At 38.3% G+C, this 23,986-nt stretch overlaps 1 protein-coding gene across 9 annotated transcripts in view; it reads left to right on the top strand.

Annotated features, from left to right (window-relative positions):
* GRIP1 (glutamate receptor interacting protein 1) overlaps positions 1–23,986 on the top strand; it is a 463,528-nt gene that overhangs the window by 269,476 nt on the left and 170,066 nt on the right. For 2 of the 9 annotated variants that reach the window (XM_060777503.2, XM_060777498.2), the window contains exon 1: positions 3,731–4,166. The exons of the other annotated variants lie outside the window; for them this stretch is intronic. In XM_060777503.2, the coding sequence (XP_060633486.1) occupies positions 4,112–4,166 (55 nt within the window). In that variant the 5' untranslated portion in view covers positions 3,731–4,111. Of the gene's footprint in view, positions 1–3,730; positions 4,167–23,986 lie in introns of those variants that run through there. 9 annotated transcript variants of the gene reach the window in all.

Raw genomic sequence — 23,986 nt, 5'->3', positions numbered from 1 at the left:
CAGCCACAAGGATCAAAGAGGAAGATCACTAGCTGGGGAGCTGTCCAACAGGTAGACAGGTGAGAAATTGTATAGACAGTGTTGCTGTGATCTCCTCTTCAACCATCAGAGTCCATGGCATGCCCCTCCTCCTTAGTAAGAGTGAAAAATAATTGTTGATATACTGCTACTTGGATATTGTGGTCATTTCTGTAGTGCTTATTACCAGATATGCCACTGCCTTTGTTCCCAGATTCTTGGTGGGTCTGCAGTGTATGGAATGGAGCCAAATTACAGCATTGGAGACTGGATGGTAGTCCAAAAAGAGCTGCTGACTTTCATAAATTCCCATTAATATCGGGTCCAAAAAGGGCTGCTTACTCCCACAAATTCCTATTAATATCAGGATGAGCAATAGAATCCAATGTCAGTGGGACAGTGGATTGGTTCTGGTTTCAGTTCATTTCAGAACATGGCACTGACTCCATCTTCAACATATATTTAGCACCTTGGACAACTCCTTTAAAGTTTAGACTGCAGTGGACCTTCTGGAGTAGCTATGGCATGGCAACAATCCATAGATTGATGTGTTTTTAGCTTCTCAGGTGCATGATACAGATCCCTTTACAAATAATTTCTCTATACACTGGAAACAAAAACAAAGAGGGGATTCTGGATGGAGAGCAAGAGCTAGTATTTTTGGGGGCACTTGGTCCTTGGGCCAGGAGCCATGTTTTCCACCAAAGACAGATTGCTGTGCCTCGTATTAGTAAATTGTGTTGGTGTGAATACACTGAAGCATGAACATTTGAGTCTCCTTCATTTAACAATATAGGGTTGTGACTGTTTTTTCTTATTGGCTGTGAGTCCTGGACCAGAATCTCAGAGTTACAGTGTGCCCACTATACAACCCAGAATGGATTTGCTGACACACTGACATAGGAGACACCAACTATTGCAGACAAAATCCTTCTCCTCTTAAGTTTTCATACAGTTCTGTGTCAAAAAGAGTTGGGACAAAACAATAATTGGAGAGCAAGGGCAAGTTATTGATGTATCCATCCATCCATCCATCCATCCATTCATTCAAATTAATTCTTTCATCTTGCCCCATTACCATGAAATCTCAGAGAGCCAAAAATATAAAGCAGTATAAACACTTTAGATAATTCCAAAGTAAAGTCAACAGCAAAATAAAAACATATTAAACTGTCCAAACAAATTAACACAGCATTATGTGGCATTCAAAAACATGGGCATGCATAAAAAATAAATTATGCCCTGCAATTAAAAAAGAAACAAATGCTGGTGTCAGTCAGGCTTCCAAAGGGAAGTAATTTCCCAAGAGGAGTTCAGCAGTGTAAAATATCCTTTTCTGATTTCTCCCCTCATATTATGCCCACTAATGGACACATCTGAATCCCCAGGCATGCTTTTTAAGGTTAATTTGCTTAGCTTAAAAAAGGAGGCCGTAGAATCAAGTAATATTTTAGAGTTCTGATAAAGTGATTGTAGGCTAGATGTAGGTGGTTTCCTTTTCCTTTGGCCATGCACAAAAAAAAAATTTGCATCTATGAATATCATCTTTTGAAAGCCAGCAACAGACACTTTGAAGTAAAGAATGGGCACACTCACGTGGTCTTTGGGACAACACTTGGGTGTTTGCCCCGTTCTTGCCAATAAAAACAGATTTGACAGATTTGGGATAATTCCACATTCATCTTTATACTGGGTTGCTGTGAGTTTTCTGGGCTGTATGACCATGTTCGAGAAGCGTTCTCTCCTGACATTTTGCCTACATCTATGGCAGGCATCCTTCGAAATTATGAGGTTTGTTGGAAACAAGGCAAGTGGGATTTATATATCTGTGGAATATCCAGGGTGGGAGAAAGAACTCTTGTCTGATGGAGGCATGTGTGGATGCTGCAATTGTCCAGCTTGATTAGCACTGAAAAGCCTTGCAGCTTCAAGACTTGGGTGCGTCATGCTTCTGGAATATGGCCATACAGCCTGGAAAACTCACTGCAACCCAGTGGTTCCAGCCATGAAAGATTTGGACATGTCTTTATACCGTTCGTTGTCACCAATAATTCTTTTCAGCATTTCGGATTAAGATAGGGTTGTGCCACATCTTGTAATTGTCAGCTGCTGGTCATACCTTCACAATCTCAGAAAATGCTGGGGGACCAAATGGAAGGAGGAAGTCCTGACAGCTCTTTGTCATAGAGGGTGGAGCAACAGCACCCCCTGTGGATTCGAGCCCAACCTTCCATGGCACCAAAACAGCTGGACACTGAGTTGAAACAACACACCTCCTTCTGTTCTGTCTGTCTGTATTGTCTATTCAAAGTGGCATTGAATGTTTGCCGTGCATGTGTACTGTGATCTGCCTTTAGTCCCCTTCAGGGTGAGACGGGTGGAATATTAAAAAAGTGTTGTTGTTCTTATTATTATTATTAACTTTTCAGTAATTTGCAGAAGAGAATTTTTGTGGGATTTAGTCAGAATTCTTTTTCAAGAGAATTATAAGATGTATTTACTTGACCTATCTTTTGCTTGCTGTGGTTGACTCATTTGTATGCATTTTTAAATAGTGCCAAGATTTATGAAAATGTATGCTATCTGTTTAGTATACGTGAAGCCTGTTTTTCTCCATGGAAGCTCAAGATGGCATTCATGAGTCTCTTATGTATTTTTAAAAATGTATTCTACAACCCTGTGAGGTAGGCTGAGCTGAGCAATAATAACTGATCCAAGGCCACCCAGTTGACTTAAAATAAGGATTTGAAACAATAATAACATATTGTCGAAGGCTTTCATGGCCGGAATCACTGGGTTGTTGAAGGTTTTTTGGGCTGTATGGCAATGTTCTAGAAGCATGTTCTTTTGACATTTCACCTGCATCTATAATAGGCGTCCTCAGAGGTTGTAAGATCACAACCTCTGAGGATGCCTGCCATAGATGCAGGTGAAACATCAGGAAAGAATGCTTCTGGAACATGGCCATACGGCCCAAAAAACCTACCACAACCCAATAATAACAAAGAAGTCTACAAAGCATTGCTGTGCTCATGTGGTCTCCTACACAACATAAAGAGGATCTCTAGTTAGTCTATAAAATTTTATGACCTGATCTTTGTAGAGTTTTTGAGCACAAGAAGAGCCTTAGTGGACCAGCAAGGTTGGGGAAAACTATCCATGTTCCACCTGATTATGTTATGAATGAGCTATAAATTAGCAAGTTGATTTGCATAAGGTTAAAGAAGAGGTTGTAAAATCCTTCAATAAATGGAGTAATATGGAAACGTGTGAAGTTTGGTTAGATTGAGGTGTGTTATTTATGAGATGCTTCAAGGCTGAACATGTGAACCTAGATATATTTCATTGTTCTTCTCAGAAATATTCTGACTCTCTATGTGTTCCTTGTGTATCATCATAATGTTTCATGTTTGCACCTACATGGAAAGCATCTTCTCCTTCTCTTGGAATATGGGCTTCTTTCTTTCTTTTTTTCTTCCCTCCCTTTCATTTTCAGGGAGAGCAAGGCATCTGTGCAGATTCCAAATGATTTCTGTAATAATAGCTTTTTCAAAAAATGTTTTCCTTTATTAGAAAGAATGATGGTGGTGTGTGTGAAAGAGTTCTTCTTCCTGTTCGTTAAGCAGCACTAAGAGAGAGTTAAATATCTGAAGGATTTGGGGAGCGGGGAGGAAGAGGAGGGGGCAAAATCCCCTGATTGTACTGAAATACATGGCCCTTTGCCTGGAACAGCATCTCAAGCTCACTCCACAGTACGCAAGGCTGGGAGGCTGTAGCATAGCCTCGTTGAGTATCTTTGCCGGGATCTTACAGGATTTGATGCTTTGCAGCTGTTAGAAGAAATATTGCCTTTTTAAAAAAGCCATTGATCGGGCGCTGCAAGCGGTGGCGATCGTAGTAGTAGTACTGAATGACACAGCTTTGCTGGATGACATGGAGCTGATCTCTGCATCAGCCAAGAGGAATTAAGCTTTGTCACTCCCCGCTGGGACTACCTTTCTTCTGGTATGTGCGCGAGGAATTCATATGCTTCTGCTGCATCCACCAAAGCAGAGTCTTGAGTAGACTTTGCCACTGAAGGCAGCCAGCAAGAATGATAGCTGTCTCTTTCAAATGCCGTTGTCAAATACTGAGGAGACTTACGAAAGGTATTGTGCATTCCTTATTATTCATTCAGTGGCTGTATTGCAGCATCAGACAAGCATGGCTTAATGGTTTTTATTTCCAAAGATGACTGCCTTTCCCCAGAATTTCTTGCCAAGATAACAAAGAAGAACTCTGAGGATGCATGCTCACACACACACACACACACAGAGTTGCAAGGCTTAAATCCCCCATGCTGTGTTCACATTACAGTACGATGCTGCTTTGTGATTTTCAGATGATATCATGGCTCAGAGGAGAATTTGTTTTCAAGTAAACTGCTGAAGTTATTATGGGATATTATTGCTTTCCATGCCTGTTAAGTGATCGGTCGAAGTCCTGCCTGGGTCACTGTATGCTGTACATTTGTCAAAACTGCTGATTGGAAAATCCTGGACTTTAAGTAAATGTGGTGTTATTCCTATTGTTGACATTTAAACATCCTGGTGTGTCTGTTTGAGAGATTGTAAGGCATTTTTTCTATTTCTGTGTTAAAATCCCTTACAGCATTAGCACCAACATAATCTTGATATCCTTATTGTCGTTTTCTTGTCATGGCTAAATAAGTAGTAGATTCTTGTGAAGGGTTTATTTACTTTATATTATCTACTTGTTCATTTTAGCTCTCAAACTGTTATGACGCTATATTGTCTTTGATTTTGAAACTTTGAAATGCTGTGAAAATTATTGGTCAAAATGCCCTTGCATTTTCTCATCTGCAACACATTGTCTTCTATGCAGACAATAATGTCCTTAGTTGCACCCCTTAAAATCCAGTCTTATGTTCTTAGAAATCTAAATGATAAGAAATGTATATGCAACATTTTAAAATAATACTGGAATTTTGTGAATTCGGGTGATTAAGGAGATAATATCATAGCCTCAAGCTGCAGTAAGTTTCTAGAATCAAAGACATGCAGTTAGTAGAACAGATATATGAAAGCCCTATGAAACTATGGGTTACTGCTAACTATCAATGGATTGGCAAAAGCATTAATGAACTTGCATGGTATGTCGTGGCTTAAAAATGCATTTTCTTATGCTACTAATAATTTGTATTTAATGTTGCCAAAATATGTAAGTAGGTGATTTAAGAAAGAAGTACATAACAGTAAAAAGGAAAAGAGAGACTTGTTATAATGTGCTGGTGTATTTCAGTTGTTTAATAACGTAGGCTGAGCGGTTGTCAAGTGATACATTAAAACTGCAATCCTATACATTACTTCCATGGAAATGAGATATGTTGAATTCAGAGGGCCTTGCGTAGGCATAACTTGGATTGGATTGCACATATTTCTATTATTGCACTATGCCACCCCCAACAATGGCAGTTTGTTGTAGTTTTCTTTGTTTATTCCAGTTCTATGAATTACTTTCTCACTAAAATCATTTTACATAAATGAGTTTGGCTTTTAAAGAGAAGAGTTAGGCTCATGGGTATAACCTAACTATGAACTATGACAGTAATGTAAGGCCAAGTTCCCCAGAAAGAATTACTCTTTTTCATTATTTATCTCACGCAGCAAAGCACAAGAGTATCAACTTTGTTGTCATGTGGAACCCATGATCACCAGAGAAAACTGAGGCATTTTCTTGTGGAACATTCCTGCTGCTGGAAAAATGAGCAGCAGCTGAAAAGTGTGAACTTTGGATTTCCTCTTGCTACATGCAAATAATGTCAAACCGAAATCTTGTTTTTTAAAACATAATAGAACATTTGTATTTTCTGAAATTCTCTGGATAGAAATAGATCAATAGGCATTACACTTGAGTTTTGACTGCTGACCCTTTTGCAAATCACAAGAGAAAAACTTCATATTTAAACATATTAACATGGTATTGACCCTTTTATGTTTCCTCTAATTACTCTGTCAATAAAAGCTCATTGCCTACTTTAATTCACAGTTTGCCTGTTTCAGTCAGGACACTTGATGGATGACATTTTTATAAAATAAGAAATGTACAGTTGTACTAAGCATACAGCTATGGATTGGTAACAATAGTATAGCAATGAAGGTTAAGGGCTATATATCAGAAATATATAACAAGCCAATAGGCTGCAGATAATTTAGCAATAGAACTCCAAACTACACTTCCAATGACATTCAGTTCAATTCTATCTCTTCTAAGGAAGACCCAAAACTGAATATAAAATTTTATTTGTAGTTTCACATTCCAATGACTGCAAACCAATAAGTCTGGGTAACCATTATAGCTTTGGCACTCTTATTTTTCACACATGTATCCTGGAAATGCGTTTTTAAAAGTTAAATTTCCTCAGAAATTAACAAGTCATCCTTGGTTGTCTGAAGTTGCCTTATTACACCATCCTGAGCTTTTTCCAGAGTAAGGAAGGTTAGATAATTGAGTGCTATATGAGTGTGGAAGGTTAGGCAATTGAGTGTGGTATGTTAGCTCCTTTAGAGAAAAATTACTTTAGAGATACTCGAATACAATATTTAAATACCTTTTCCATCAATGCCATTCACCCCTGTCATTGCTGTAGAACTTCTATATGACCGCCATCATGTCTTCTTATGGTATCATCTATTGATAAGATCTACTCCACCAGAACTGCCTTAAGCATCTCAACTTGTTGAGTTTGGTCCATTGTTTTGTTTTGTTTTTCATGTCAGGAGCGACTTCAGAAACTGCAAGTCGCTTCTGGTGTGAAAGAATTGGCCACCTGCAAGGACTCTGCCCAGGGGATGCTTGGTTATTTTACCATCCTGTGGAAGGCTTCTGTCATGTCCCTGCATGAGAAGCTGGAGCTGACAGATGGGAGCTCACCCCACTCCCCAGATTTGAACCGTCGGCCTTTTGGTTAGCAGTCCTGCTGGCACAAGGGATTAATCCATTGCACCACCAGGGACTCCGGTCCATGGTGCAAAGAGAAAGAATGCAAAAATAATTCATGCTGCGGAGGCTATTACTTATTCTTTAAAAGCAATATATTTTGATAACATTGATTTCTGACAAATTGAAAAACACACTAGAGAGTACATTACTTTAAAAGCTTAATGTTGTTTTTCTCCATCTTCTGGGATTCCATGAGTTTTTTACTCCAGTTCTCTAAGAGGAGTTACATTTAAAGTAATGTAGCTTGGAATATAAAGAATTGTGAAGTTGGCTGATACATTGACCTGCTGAAGTGCTGAAAGACCAATCAAACCCTAGATAGGGCCATTTGGAGACAAATGGTGCATCTCCACTGTTAAATTAATGCAGTTTGAGACCACTTTAACTGCTATCGTTTAATGCTATGGAATCCTGCGATTTTTAGTTTGGTGAAGCAGCAACTCTCTTTGGCAGAGAAGCTAAAGACCTTGCAAAATTACAGCTCCCATGATTCCATAGCATTGAGCATTGAGCCATGGCATTTGAATAACTGCAATAATTCTAAAGTGTAGAGATACCCAGCGATAGATCAAAAAGAACATTTGGTTATGAGATGAATGGTAGTGAAGCATTCAGTAAGCAATGCAACGGTTTTCTTCTTAAACAAATATGGGCCCTGTCTACAAGCTGAATGCTTGAGCCTTGTGTTATTAACTAACTTTCTGGTTTCTTTTCATTTCACATCTCTGCCTGAGAATTACTCATTTCAGAGATCATAGCAGAAGATGGTCACACATTTACAACCTGGAACCCAACAGAAATCACATTTGATTTACTCAATCCAAAGAGTGCTTTGAAATTTGTGGTGGGAGTGAGAAGAGTAGTAGGACAACAAGGACCTGTATCTGAGTAAACAACCTTATGCTATAATTCTCTTTCTTTATATTTTTTCATTGAAAGAGATATTGAGGATAGGAAGATAGTTGTGCACAACCCATAAGGCGATACACTTTGTAAGAAGAAGAAAGGGTGTAGGTTGTTTTAGTAAATCTGGTTGTTTAATCAGAGTTGTTGGTCTAGCTAACAAGGATTAAAGATCATGATAATGTAACCAGGTATCTTGGCAAATTGTTGTAGTGGTTGTCTACTCTTCAAGGCATTTCCAACTTACGGCAACCCTAAGGCAAATCTATTATAGGATATTCCTAGCAAGATTTGCTGAGAGGGGGCTTTCCTTTGTCTTTCTCTATTTCCAAAAGAATATGACTTTCCCAAGATCACCCAGTGGGTTTCCATGGTTGAACAGTTGTTCAAGCACTGGTCTTCAAAATCAAACTGCTATATCACACTCACTCTGTATCTTGGCAAAACATGTATTAAAATGGTTGGATATGAAATCTTAGCAAAATATTGTATAATGGCTTTTTGCGAGTCTTGCAGACCAAGTTTTGGTTAAATTATTTACTTTGCTGGGGAAAATAGTGCTTAGCTCGCTTCTATGATTAGTTCATTGATTTTTTAGGCCAATGATGGGCTAAGACAGAGAGTCAACAACTCTTAGCAAAATTGTGAAGGGCCTCAACTCACCTTCCTTCCTTTCATCTTGGCATGAGTCTGAGTACTCATGAATAAAGGAAAATTGCCCTCTCTAATATTGATAAGTTGGGTGGGCTATGTGCCCCCTCTAAAGATGAATGACATATGAATGATCTATTACAATCAGCAAGGCTGTATGGCTCATCTACAAGCATACTAGATGTTTGTTCTACTGCAGCATTTCTCAACCTGGGGGTTAGGACTCCTGGGGAGTCGTGAGGGGAGGCGTCAAAGGGGTTGCCAAAGATCATTTGAAAACACAGTATTTTCTGTTGGTCATAGAGGTTCTGTGTGGGAAGTTTGGCCCAATTCTATTGTTGGTGGGGTTCAGAATGCTCTTCGATTGTGAACTATACATCTATACATCCCAGCTACTACAACTCCCAAATGTCAAGGTCTATTTTCCTCAAACTACACCAGTGTTCACATTTGGGCATATTGAGTGTCAGTGCTAAGTTTAGTCCAGCTCCATCATTGCTTGAGTCCATGGTGCTCTCTGGATGTAGGTGAACTACAACTCCAAAACTCAAGGTCAATGCCCACCAAACCCTTCCAATATTTTCTATTGGACATGGGAGTTCTTGAGTCAAAGCAAAGCTTGATTCAATTCCATTGCTGGTGGAGTTCAGAATGCTCTTTGATTGTAGGTGAACTATAAATCACAGCAACTACAATTCCCCAATGACAAAATCAACCCCGACCCCAACCCCACCAGTACTCATATTTAGGTGTATCGGGTATTTATGCCAAATTTGGACCAGCCAATAAAACTACATCCTGCATATCAGATATTTACATTATGATTCATAACAGTAGCAAAATTACAGTTATGAAGTAACAATGAAAATAATTTTATGGTTGGGGGTCACCACAACATGAGGAACTGTATTAAGGGGCCACCGCATTAGGAAGGTTGAGAGCCACTGCTCTACCGGCATTTCCCCCCATCTTGCTCCAAAGTTTGCATGTTGCATTTGCTTTTGTTTTTGAAACAGCCTACTGCAGCTGCAGGGTGATGAGCAGACAGTAGCATAAACTTTTTCTGTTTTTTCCTGCATAAAGAAAAGCAAAGTTTAGTTGTGAAAATAGCCTAAAGGGGGAAATGCTAAACTAAACTCTCATTTCATTTCTGAAAAGCTTTTCACATATGGTTTCCTTCTGAATTTGAGATGGTAGGTCTCCACTTAACCCTGAATCACCATGGAGTTCTTTGTGTGCGCACTTTCAGAAGTCTTTGTAGTATTGTAATGGCCTTTCTGTTCCTTATTATCAAAACCTTAACACAGAATCCACACAGCTGAATAAAATCCCACATTTTCTGCTTTGAACTGGAATATATGGCACTGTGGACTCAAATAACCTTGTTCAAAGCAGATATCATGGGATTTTCTGCCTTGATATTCTGGGTTATATAGCTGTTTGGAGGTGCCCCAAGTCAGATTCAGCATATTCTGACATTAATAACTTAGAGTTTTTATCTTAATTTTATAAGAACCTTAGTTCGTTTTGAAGCTGATGCAATACAGGCTTTTCAAAATTAAATAAATCCAAAACCTAAGAAAATGGCAAAGAAACTGGATGGGTTTTATGTTGTTATTGATCACGAGGTTGGCAATGCACTACATTGAACAAATAGCCAAGCCATCTGTGAGTATATAGTATTGATCTTTATCAAAACTGTGACAAAGACCAAGCTGAAGTACTATGTTACAAACGGAAACCAAGTTGTTAAATTTCTGAAAGTCACTCATTTGCTTATTACTGATTAATAAGTGAAATTCAGTCAAATTTCAGCAATTCAGCTGTTACATCTAACAAAATGATGCTCACTAAAATGAATCGCCCATGAGTGTTAATTTTGATCCAGATGTGATTTGGGTGCTAGCATCCTTTTACTTCAAGTTTACATTTTTTTAGGATTAGGTGTAATGTTGATTTGATATATGTCCAACTTAATTATCTTGTGTGCAGCACACAGTACCCAAATGGTGATATGGTCTGAAATTAAGATAGTGTGTTAAGTGGTTTGAGAAGTGTATTCTCCAGTAGTCAAATTATGTCTCTTAGAAATGGAAATACATTTTCATTATTCTATACAATATTATGGAAAGTGTGTCAGTTTATACTGGATGAACATGCTAATTTCACGGTTGGCAATAAGCAGCGTGATTGCAAACGGAGAACATTGATTCAAGAGTTGAAGGAGAGTTGTACATTTGTTCTAGCCTATGGAGAACATTTTCTTTCTTAAGTAAAATGTTTTGAAGGCATCAGTGCCAATAAAAAGTAGAATATCAGAGCTGCTTAAATATGAAATTGAGTATCTATACTATATGTAGAGTGAGCCACCATGATATGGTGATATGAATACTGGAAAAGGATTGTGGACAAGGGTCCACATCCCTGTTGGGAAACCCACTGGGGCCCCTTCTACACTGTTCTTATATCCTAGGATCTGGTCCCAAGTTATCTGCTTTGAACTGGATTATATGAGTCTGCACTGCCATATAATCTGGGATAATCAGGGATAATCAGATAATTTGGGATCAGATCCTGGAATATAAGGACAATGTAGAAAGGGCTTGGGTGACCTTGGATGAGTTACATTCTCTCATCCTCAGAGGAAGGGTCTAGCAAATCTGCTCTAAACAAACCTTGCCACGAAAACCCCATTGTAGGTTTGCCTTATGGTAACTGTAAGTCAGAAGGTTGTTTTTTTTTGGGGGGGGGGGGTTGTGCATCAGGAGCTACTTGAGAAACTGCAAGTTGCTTCTGGTGTGAGAGAATTGGCCGTCTGCCCAGGGAACTCCCAAATGTTTGATGCTTTACCATCCTGTGGAGGCATATCTTATGTTCCCGCATAGGAAGCTCGCCCCGCTTCCCGGATTCGAACTGCCGACCTGTCGGTCAGCAGTCCTGTCGAAACAAGGGTTTAACCCATTGCACCACTGGGTGTTCAGAAGTCATTTGAAGGCAAACAACAATACCAACAAATACAACCACTGTATATGTAAAGCTAAGTCGTGTGCTCTAGATATAATTACCTACAGCAATCACATTATTATGCATATGCATTTTCACTGTTGTCAAAATATTGGAAGCTATATCTCCTAAGTTCCCCAGGCTCACTGTTCAATGTGCATCATCAGATTCCAGTGACAAAATGGAAAATGGTCTTCAAAACAATCTGGAAATCCTTATTTTAAAGGAACTTTCTTTTATTTTACTGCCAAATTCATGAAAACTGCATGAATACAAGCACATACCTTCTTTGTTAACTGTGATATAGCTGTATTTCCTTTTTCAGTAGAGTGAGAAAGCTCTGCTTTTGGGGGATGAGAAATACATGGGACAGGTATGCTACAATAAACTGTGTTTCTTCTTTAATGGAAATTTTGGCATCAGAAGCAGAAATAACATGGAAAGTATTGAAATAGTTACCTGCATCACAAAACTACACATTTTAGCATACTTTTTATTCAAAACTAGCAATGTGCACATGCAAAATGAAACAACTAGGACAAGTAAAGCTTGGACAAAAACATGTTGAACCCTTTAGAAACCCCTTGAAGTCCGATTTTTCTTTCCTTTGCCAGTCTCCATTTATTTATCATTTCTATTTTGATGGCCAAATGTTTAAACTATGCTCTGTTAACAGCCAGAGAAGGAGCCGATGGTGCAGATTCATCTGTCCTGCATTTTATTCTCTAGTTTGCTGTTCCTAATGCTCAACAAGGGATTCTGAAGACAGTTTCTCTCTACTTTGCCTGTTAGGTTGTCACACAGTAACAGTAGAGTCAGCTTAATTTGTTCCCAAATTAAGCTGTTATTGCCTTAGTTATTGTCTAGGTCTCTCCACTCCTCCATCATCCTTCCAATATGGGTGCTGCTAAAAAAAACCTTTCAGCTAGACCAGTGATTCCCAACCTTTTTATGACCAAGAACCACTTGACCAGTGACCACTTTAGCAGTGACCACTCTCCAACATTAGTACCAAAAGAGTTGCGAATCAGTTTTTGGTCAACTTTGGATTTGGTTTGGTTATTTGGGGTGCTGATTCAGAAAATTGCATTGGATAGACCACATCAGCTCTAGTTTCTGATATAGAACATATGCCATCCAGTAATTGCTATCTGCTCGCTCACAGAAAACCAAATTTAATAATCTTTGGCGCTATAGGAAGGTTTTGTGAGAGCAGTCACTTTCATTGCAATGGTGTAGTAACGGTGAGGTTGCGAATCATATTTTAATTCTTGCGGACCACTGGTGGTCTACAGACCATAGGTTGGGAACTAGAGAGAGGATGAGAAGGGAAAAGCTTTGTTGTCAGAAGCTTTGTTTATTGAGATTTGCCTATATTGTGTGATTTCTAGTTCTGCTTTGAAAATAATATATTTTTTCCTTTTCTGTTGCCTCACATTAAGGGACTCAAGAATCAAAAAGTACAACTTAAAAGTGAGTTTATAGAAATATATATTGATTGGCCAGTGGGATTTTTGTATAAATCCTTAAAGTCAAATTACTATATTCAAATCTCAGTAGGGAAAGAGCAAGACCATTACAGATATATAAACTCAAGTAAGCAATACACAACCCTGAGTTTGCAGGACCAGTTGATGACAATGTCTCTGAGGACTCTCATGCATAAGGTTGCCCTAAATCAAAGATGTTCTTAAAACAATTAACAGCAAATATAATAATGTAAGTCCAGGATTGTTGCATTAACAGCTTCTTAGAAAGTGTGGGAAAGTGATGACATCCATGTTGTGAGGATCTAGCTTGTGAAAGATGGACAAATAAATGCACAATGTAGGCAGGAAGGTTTCCTTGTGTGATTGTAGTGAATATAATCCATCCACAAAAATGATCTAAATATTCTTTTAAACAAAGCGGTATTGAGCATTACTAAACAATATGATGAAGACATACTAGATCTGCTTCTTTTGTGCCTCACAGAAATCATAAATTGCAATTATAGTAGAAAGGCTCCCTGATGGAAACTAATCTCCTTATGTTGTTCATACATATATCAAACTGCTGGTTGCAAAGCTTTGGTAAAGCCATGGAGCACAAATGGTCAAGATACTAAACATTCAAAAAAGGAAATTAAAAATACATTTCAGTTTAAAAAGATATTGTTCTGTTGAGGAAAGAAATAAAATTTTGTAAGCATTATGGTACTATTAAGAAAATGTAAGCTTCTATTTCTCATTGTTTAAACAAAAGGTTTTTCACAGGGTTATGTGCAGCTTCCACACTGAATACAAACAATACAAGCAGCAGAAGCCTTTGAACCCTAGTCTTTGATCTCATTGATCTCTGCTCCTTGGATATTTCTATTGCAAGGAATTTCCCTTTACTTTTTTAAAAAAATCACATCACTCTTTTATTATTATAATTAACACATTAACATTTTGAAAACTCACAATGCACTTTTGTCTCTTCCTTGAAAATCTTCTATTCTTCCCATACATGCCTCAAAAGAATTGAATTGTATGCCAAAACACTTTGCTGGTGCTAATGGACATCCGCCACTCCCTTGATGTAGTCATCAATGCAGCCAGTTCTTCGGGGAATTCTTTGTAAAGAGAGTATTCACAAGATCAGATTTTATGAAACAAATGCACACTCCTTGTGGTTGGACATTTCTTGAGAGCATGAAAAAATTTGCTCAACAGTCCAGCTATGCCATTTTATCACTTGCAAACAAATTGAACTTTCATTGCTAGTCAACAGGATTGACTGTTGGAACATTTTCATACCTTCAAAGTTAAACTTAAAAACAGAGTTAAACAGAAAAAAATACTTGCCAACTGTTTCAATTTGTCAGGGACAATCCCAATAAATCTCTGCCTGCCTACTTTTTCAGATGCTTTTAAATTACCACATATATTCGAGTATAAGCCAACCCAAATATAAGCCGAGGCACCTAATTTTACCACAAAAACTGGGGAAATTTATTGACTCGAGTATAAGCCTAGGGAGAAACATGCATTTATAAAAACATATTTATAGATCTATAGGGCTGGCTATGGCCAGTGAACTTCCAAGGAACAAAAATGCACATATAAAGTTAATACATTTAGATATACAGAAATCGGGCTTGCAAAAGATTTCAAAGGAAATTCATATATAAGATGAATATGCATATAGATATATATACAAATAACATGGCTTGCAAAGATTTCTAGGGGGCCAATCTATACATTATTTACAAGCTTTGTGGCATGGGTTTGCTCAAGGAAGAACAACATTCCCCTCTCTCTTTTTAAATAATAATAATAAGTTTGGATTGTCGATGTTGCAATCCCAGGTGACAGAAGGATTGAAGAGAAACTGGAAAAGCTGACATGATATGAGGATTTAAAGTGGTTCAAACATAATTACATGGGCAAGAATGGTTTGCACAAAACTCAGCAAGGAGGAAAAGGCGAAGGAATCTTGCCCTTCCCTGAATACTTCCCTGAATACTGCATCCTTGCCTGGTCTTTGTGTTTCTGCTGGTGGGACAGCTTCTTTTGATGGAGCCAGACAGAATAATTCCCTTCAATTTTACAGATCTTCAAAGGTGGAAGCCAGGAAACCCTGGAAAACAAGGTTTTTTTTTTAATGTGGCATAGAAAACATCATTTATTGCACTTACAAAGTCCCACCAAATGTATAATTTCAGGAAAAGGTCTCTAATACAAGAGCTGGGATGGTAGTTTAAACATTGTACATTACTGTAAGGTAATTACATTTTTCCTGCTGTCAATATGATTATAAAATGTCAACATCCCATTGAAGTAGAAGTCCCCCATCCCATCTAGTGGAATTCTTCTCTATATAATTTGCCTGAAGTTATTTTAAAAATCTATATAGAAGTAGGTTGGCAACTTCAAGCCCTCAGTGTTACAGTGGGTTAAACCCTTGTGCCAGCAGGACTGCTGACCAAAAGGTTGGCAGTTCAAATCCAGGGAGCTGGGTGAGCTCCTGTCTGTCAGCTCCTTTTTCTCATACGGGGACATGGGAGAAGCCTCCCACAGGATGGTAACACATCTGGGCATCCCCTGGGCAGCATCCTTACAGATGGCCAATTCTCTCACACCAGAAGCGACTTGCAGTTTCTCAAGTTGCTCCTGACATACACACACACAAAACTTCAAGCAGAAGAATTTTGGTATCATGAAATGGCAGGAAAATGTCAGTAATTTACCTCGTTAACATTTCAGCTTTCCTGACTAAGATTGGAGGAGAGGGTGGTTGCTTCTAAAATGCTCTGTTTCATGTCCAAATAACTTGGCTAACAACAACAACAACAACACAACAACAACAACAGTATTACCCACATCTCCTTGCAGCTTGCATTGAGTACTATTACAATTTGAATGTTATACAAGTCCCAGTTGCAGTAAAATAGCTAGGATTGACCCTGATTCTACCCTTGATTGTCTGTCTTTGCACATTGTTAGGATTTTTAGTGTTAACTGCTTTAGTTACCTTTGGAAAAGAAAAAGCAGAATATAAATACCACTATTACTAATGGAGCAATAATAATTCTCAAATGCCCCCCCAAAAGGCACGAGTCACACAAGTAATATACCTGACCTCATTATCAACTGAGTACCAACATTTCTAACCAGTTATGTTGACCATTAATGGAATATTTTAACCTATTTGTTTCTGTTTTCTGCATATTTTTGCATAGACACTTTTTGTTCATAGGGCAAATATTTGTCACAAATGATAAGGAATATCCTAGGCATGTCCTTTTTGATTTAAAACTTTGTGATGTTGATCCTATGGAGAAATGATGGATGACTTTAATCTATCTGAAAGCAAAAATGGACTGGAGAGTAGTTTCTTATTATACCCAACAGAACCTTTATTCAGAATGGGGAAGAGGAGGGCTTGCACTACCAAAAAGTACTCAATACTCCCTTTCTCTTTCCATTATATCTCCAAAAAAACTTAATTTGTGCCCCTTCTAATGATTAGTTGTTAAATGTACACTTTAAACCAATCTGTTGTCTACAAGTGCAGTGAAGCAAAAAATATCTTTCTGGAATGCTTTGACACAAAATGTCAAGTTTGACATGCAGTGCTTAAGTATTAATTAAATCACATGAGTTTACTTGGGATTTGGAAATGGGAGAACATGAAAAGGATTTATTGGCTGTCAACAGTGTGAAAGAAGGAATTAAAATGTGCACTGCAATAGGAAAATGTGGAGAATGGGGTTTCTTGCACAAGTAGAAGGATGTCAGGATATAGGATGTCATGCAGAATTGTGCTTTCAATGACACAATGTTTTAAACAAAACCCAGTATTTCCAAAGCACATGTTCATGAAGCCCCATGTCTCCCTTGTTTATGGTCCTTGGCATCCTTATTTTTGTGGGATATGGATGTTTGTTGGTCCATAAAAATATTTAAATGCAAGGCAGTTCTGAGGATTGTTTATGAAACTATTTATTTGGCAGTAGCTGATGTAAGGGGACATAAGCCCTTAGTTCCCTTGAGGCAAAGCAAAGATCTGTGTATTCCAGAGCTTCCACTTTATATACCAATTCCAACACTGTAAGGTTACTGTTTCTAATCAGACCTTGTCAGTTTTCAGTTGTTGGTGAAGCAATGACATGGTTACAACTTACAAACTACAAATTGATATTACACTGATCCATTGTGCACAACTGACAAATAATAAGAAAGAAGAAAACAGCTGAAATTGCCTATGATAAAAGTTATTTATTTTTCCCAAATGATAAAGTGGCAAGTAAAGTTCTTGAACTGGTTTATTTACTTCTGTCTTCCATTACATACAAATCATTTACCAGCACATTCAAACAAGTAGTCAATGTTTTTAAATAACTGTTGATCTTTATTTTCATGGCTGTGGAAGAAGGCTATATTTGTATGTGGCTTTTTCACAGATTAGTAAAACCATAGTCACAGAATTAAAAATACATAAAGATATAATTTCACAGTATTAGCATGGGGTCTTGCAGAATGTCTGATTGCTTCTCTTTAGGGTTCAAAAATAATGTGGATTGTAAGTGGACAGTGGAACCCTTATGGACTAAGGCATTTGTTTATACAGTAAGATTCAATAACCTATATGCAGGTCTCGTATTCATGTATGTTTCCCCTGGAACAGTGGTTCTCAACCTGTGGGTCCCCAGGAGTTTTGGCCTACAACTCCCAGAAATCGCAGTCAGTTGACCAGATGTTAGGATTTCTGGGAGATAAAGACCAAAACATCTGGAAACCCACAGGTTGAGAACCACTGCCCTAGAAGTTGCCTCTCAGGTCCTTCAGGACAATTCTATGGTGTGCTGGGACCATAGGTCCATAGTTTCATGCCATTCAGTCATATCTTTGCTCTCGGGTAACTATGATCCATCTAAGAATTATGCTTTGCAGGTATGAGGGTCGTACTTTGTATCCATTTTATTGTTATATTTAGCCCAAATCACACTGTAATATGAATTCACTTTACTATTTCTCCTTATAACTTACTCATCATTTGTAATGTTTTCCTGGATGAAAAGAGGCAGTATGATTCCTTAATACACAGATTTAATACACAGGTTGGCTATCTGAATATATTCCAAGTAGCTATTAATCCACTACCCTATCAGTGTGCTGTTTACATGTAAGAATATGTTTTACCCGTTTATTTTCAAATACCTCAATGATGCTGAGGTATTTTAAAATAAAAGGGTAAAACATACTCTTACATGTGGGTTTGAAGTTGTTCCTTTGCCCCTGGGGCTGGTGCCTGATAGATAGTCTGTGTAATTTCTTATAAATAATATTCATCCATGTAACATTCTCCATGGGCAGAATGATCATATTCACATTTAGTACTGAGCAATTGCACTTTTTCTCAGTATTGATATGACATTGTTTGTTGAAAAGTGCTTTGAAATAAAAAACAAGAAATTGCTTTGGATTAGTGTATTCATATACCCTTGGGAGCTGCTTCATGAAAGGAATTATTTTTGAACAACTAAACTGAAATGGAACCATTTTGGTCACATAATAATTTCTTATATCATTGTTATGTGCCTTCAAGAGGACTCCAGATTGTGGCGACCCTATTATAGAGTGTTGTTGGCAAAAAAAAAAATCAATGGAAGTTTTGCATTGTTTTTCTTTGGGGCTGAGAGAATGGGGTCTGCCCACAACCAGCCAATGGCATTCCATAATTGGGTGTGGATTTGAACCACCGTTTTCTAAGATCCTAGTTCGAAACTGTGCTTTTATCTTTTTTTCTAACCCATTTTTCATCTGTTTTAAAGTGTTTTATCTTTTGATTTTAATGGTCTTATTTATTTAATTGTTCTTTAAAACTTTACTATAAGATATTAGTTGCATTTTGTCTTCATTTATTGTGAAGTACCTTGTGTACTGTCTTGGGAGAAAGGCATGGAATAAATTAAATCAATCAATGAGAAAAATCAATAAACAGAAATATCATTACACCATGCTGGCTCCTGTTTGTATGAATCCTAATTGTAATTTGTCGTCCTAAAGACCGAAAGGGCAATCCTATGCATGTTTACTGAGGATTCAGTGTCATTAAGATCAGTGCAGCTTACTCCTAGGTAAGGAGACAAGGATTTGCCACCTAATTTGTTTTATGGTGCAGTGTTTTTTTGTAGATAACATCCCACTTGATCAAATGTACAAAGTGGAAATTGAGAATGTGATTTTAAACAGATTAGCTCTAAGGTTTATGTTTCCTCATTGACTTTTTTCCAATTACACATCTGAACATTTGAATGCCAAATCACACCTTAACTTGTATAGAAAACCTTTTCACAGAATTAAAGTTAAATAACGTGTGACAGCTGATCATGATTAATCATTGGCCATTACCAGAAGACAGCTTTGTCTTCTAATACAATACAATTTAGTTCAGAGAGAAACACAGATGGCTCCCTTTTAAAATATGGCATTGTTTCATTGATAGTTGAAATTCTGAACCATGTCATAATAATAGGTGATTTATATTTCATCTGAAGGTTACTGCAACCTTTTCAAATTCCAAAAAGAAACTATTTTTTCGTTCCTTTGCATTAGCACTTGTGTGCATGCTGTGTTGTCTGCTGAATCTTGTTCAAGTTTCACACTGGCATTAGAGGCGTAAGAGTTTTATTAAACAAGTTTCTATATGACTTTCTGATAAGATTGTAGACACATGCTGCCGGTAAGACTCCTTGTAGCCCAAGGAAATAAAGCCTCTGGAGTTCGGATTGCAGTTAAGGGGTGGTTAACACAATGCACAATACAAGCAATGGAACAAAGCTTAAAAGCTTTTCCCCATTCTGCTAAAGTGCTGTCTTTCGAGTCTCAAGTTTTAGGACTCTTTGAAACATAAACTGATTTTATTGTATCTCACCATGAGATCATTGACTGTTCAGCAGGGTATAAATATTGCAGTGTGAGGCTGTGGAAAATATCAATTTGGTAAAAAAAAAAACAACACCTTAAACCCACAATAAACAACCCAGATTTGATTGGGAAAGGGTTACAGGTTTTATTAATTTCAGCTGAAGCAGACTGAGTCTAGACAGGTTTTGATCTTGGCTTTGGATGACCCTCCTTTTGTGCTATGGACCTTGCAAGCACAGCTCTTGTGCTGGAAAACACTGGAGTTACAAAAATGCGATGCCACATGACTAAAAGCCTCTGTGTGGATCTCCTATTATTGGGATGTAAGACTGGGCCCTTGGCCGCCGAGTTGGGCATGACTGTGTCACCGTCACTCTGAAGACTTCATAAGGAATCCCTATTGGGTATGGTAGGCTTGCAAGCTCCCCTAAACCAGTTCCAATGCCATTTCAAACTGGCACAAGAAGAGACTAGTTTCTGTGGTGTAATGTAAATAATCATTCATAGTTCACATTTGGTCAGTCCACACACTGTCTTGCCAGAGAAAGAAAATGTGCCACACAGATTATCAATAAAGAACAAGTAGCTTACTCTTCATAATGCAGAACAACGTATATACAGTCATGTAGTCAGTTGCATTAACTCACATAATGTGCTTTTCGGGCTCTTCCACACAACCCTATATTCCAGAATATCAAGGCAGAAAATCCCACATCTGCTTTGAACTGGGTTATCTGAGTCCACACTCAAATAATGTGGGATTTTCTGCCTTGATATTGCTGTGTGGGAGAGCCCTTAGACAGATTTAAAATGATCTTTCAGAGTCCATTTGGAAAGTCTCCTTTCAACAGCTCATGAAGCAAGAATACACTCCAAACTGTCTCTTTCTGTGTGCAAGCACCTGCACAGCTCAAGCCTGAAAATGTAACAGTAACCAAAACTCCCAGGCTCAGCTAGCTCCCTGGTCATGGCCCAACCAATCAGCTTCATGCATCTTATTTTACAGTTAATGCACACACACCAACTGATTTCTTACATGCCCCAACAGTTCCTTCCACCAAACTTTCTTGCAACTGCTACCAAATGCACTGTTCATAGCATCTTGCATAAAACCAAGTGTCCAAGAGATGCACACGGTTGCCTCTATATAGAGTTTCTAGGCAAAACATGATATTGTGATGCTGTGTCCAGTGATAGAGATGTTACAAAATTCCTGGTCAACCTTGTTGCCTATCTGTTAGCCAAGTCTACGTTCTCTGGGTGAATTGTTCCATGCCAAACAGATAAGACCATATAGTTCTTTAATTATAAGATATTATTACACATAATTGTCATTAATTTCTTTTCCAGTAATAAAAATAGAACTAGATGGCATTATTTAATGGAGTTTGCACCACTGATTTTGTAGTATAAGTATAGGATTTAATTACTTCTAAGGTTATCAGGATATGACTGCATTGTGTTATGTTAGAGTAGTATCACATGGTAAAAGTGCTTAATCAATTTGCTTATTGTTCTGTTGTGCTAGTGTTGATCTAACAACAAGGTGAATAGAAACAAGTGTGTTTTTTACTGCAGGATGTGACTTGTAGCATGCATTTTTAAACAAAGAACTACTTTTAAAGTAATTATACCTGTAAAATTAATGGACTGCTTGATTTTTTTTTTACTATTAGCCTTAGAATCAAGCTGGCCCGGGAGAATGGCAAAATAAAAATAAAATGAAATAAAATTGTTACTAATTATTATTTAGAAGCAATCTTTCAAATTTTGGAAATATACCCAATATAGTTATTTCACTTGTCCTCCTCAGAAACTTAATTCTTGGTCATTATGACTAGTAGCTTTTCAGAAGCGTATCTGCATGAATTTGCCATCACTGCATCTTTTGGAGTGTGAATATCATGGCTTTAACAGTGTGTTGCATAAAGAGCTGGTCTCTTTCCTCTGTCTCATCTCTCTCACAATTCATCTTTATTGGATAAATATTATGAGAAGAAACTTTTGTGTATGGTGTAGAGAAAATGGATAGAGATTCTTTCAAGCTGCCCTTTTTTTGCAGAATTTTATACATGATACCCTACTGTCTCTATAAATTATAGGTGGGCATTCTCTTAGGAATGTACATGGCAAAAATAAGGAATCACTATCTTTCTTTGGTTATCATCCACATCCCCGAGGTCTAGGGAAAGTCTCTTACGGTTGCTCTGTTAAGAAATATTAAGTGGTCATCATAATTGTATGAAATTTTTGTTTCAGTTTATTATTTATTGGAAATTTGCATAATTTGCAAAATTAGAATTCGGAGGAAATCAAAATGGTTACATTTTCCCACATTCACTACTCAATTTCAAAGAATGGTTACAAGGAGGTCCCTTCCTTGGACTCAGTGTGTTGACTGATCTGGGCCCACCTCTGAAATTTTGACAGGAGGTTTTCATAGGAATGTAGCTGAAGTTAAATAACCAGTTAAGAGGTAAATATATTCAAAGCTTCACGCTCATCTCTACCTGGAGTGAGGGATACTGATCAAGAAGGTGGGGATGAAACATTACAACCTCATCACACGCCCCTCTCCCATGCCATTTCACCAGCAAGCATGGTGAAACGGGAGGCATGCGGAGAGACCCCATCACCCCGTGTACCACGCCAACATGATAATGTTCCCCCATTACCCAGCGCTACCCAACTATTGGAGCCAACACAATGTGGGAGGCTTCCCGGTCCTGGGCCCGGTCCTGTTCAACATCTTTATTAATGACTTAGATGAAGGGCTAGAAGGCATGATCATCAAGTTTGCAGACGACACCAAATTGGGAGGGATAGCCAATAGTCCAGAGGACAGGAGCAGAATTCAAAACGATCTTGACAGATTAGAGAGATGGGCCAAAACTAACAAAATGAAGTTCAACAGTGACAAATGCAAGATACTCCACTTTGGCAGAAAAAATGAAATGCAAAGATACAGAATGGGGGACGCCTGGCTCGAGAGCAGTACGTGTGAAAAAGATCTTGGAGTCCTCGTGGACAACAAGTTAAACATGAGCCAACAATGTGATGTGGCGGCAAAAAAAGCCAATGGGATTTTGGCCTGCATCAATAGGAGCATAGTGTCTAGATCTAAGGAAGTAATGCTACCCCTCTATTCTGCTTTGGTTAGACCACATCTGGAATATTGTGTCCAATTCTGGGCACCACAATTCAAGAGAGATATTGACAAGCTGGAATGTGTCCAGAGGAGGGCGACTAAAATGATCAAGGGTCTGGAGAACAAGCCCTATGAGGAGCGGCTTAGGGAACTGGGCATGTTTAGCCTGAAGAAGAGAAGGCTGAGAGGAGATATGATAGCCATGTATAAATATGTGAGAGGAAGCCACAGGGAGGAGGGAGCAAGCTTGTTTTCTGCTTCCTTGGAGACTAGGACGCGGAACAATGGCTTCAAACTACAAGAGAGGAGATTCCATCTGAACATTAGGAAGAACTTCCTGACTGTGAGAGCCGTTCAGCAGTGGAACTCTCTGCCCCGGAGTGTGGTGGAGGCTCCTTCTTTGGAAGCTTTTAAGCAGAGGCTGGATGGCCATTTGTCAGGGGTGATTTGAATGCAATATTCCTGCTTCTTGGCAGGGGGTTGGACTGGATGGCCCATAAGGTCTCTTCCAACTCTTTGATTCTATGATTCTATGATTCTATGTTGATGAGAAAGCATCCTAGGATGTTTCCACACCAGTTGGGAGTGGGACCTCCGCTAGAAGTTGAGGGATGTCATGAGATGAGTTGCATGCCCATCAGTCCCACAACAGGGGCAGAAGCATCCTAGGGTACTAAAAATTCCTCACGTGATGATATCCCTAATCATCACCTGCATACATGCTGTATTATTGATAAAAGCCATTCTCCTGTGTAGACTTGTAATTGAAGGGGAGAGTTGTTCCTCAAGAGACACTAAACATTACATGTAATCTGTCCTTCGGAGTGTGGAATTTTATTTGCAAGATTGATTGATGGGGGTGCCA

The sequence above is a fragment of the Anolis sagrei genome, chromosome 5, assembly GCF_037176765.1.
Source record: "Anolis sagrei isolate rAnoSag1 chromosome 5, rAnoSag1.mat, whole genome shotgun sequence".
NCBI classification, from domain to species: domain Eukaryota; kingdom Metazoa; phylum Chordata; class Lepidosauria; order Squamata; family Dactyloidae; genus Anolis; species Anolis sagrei.
This window is presented reverse-complemented; position numbering and strand designations above follow the sequence as displayed.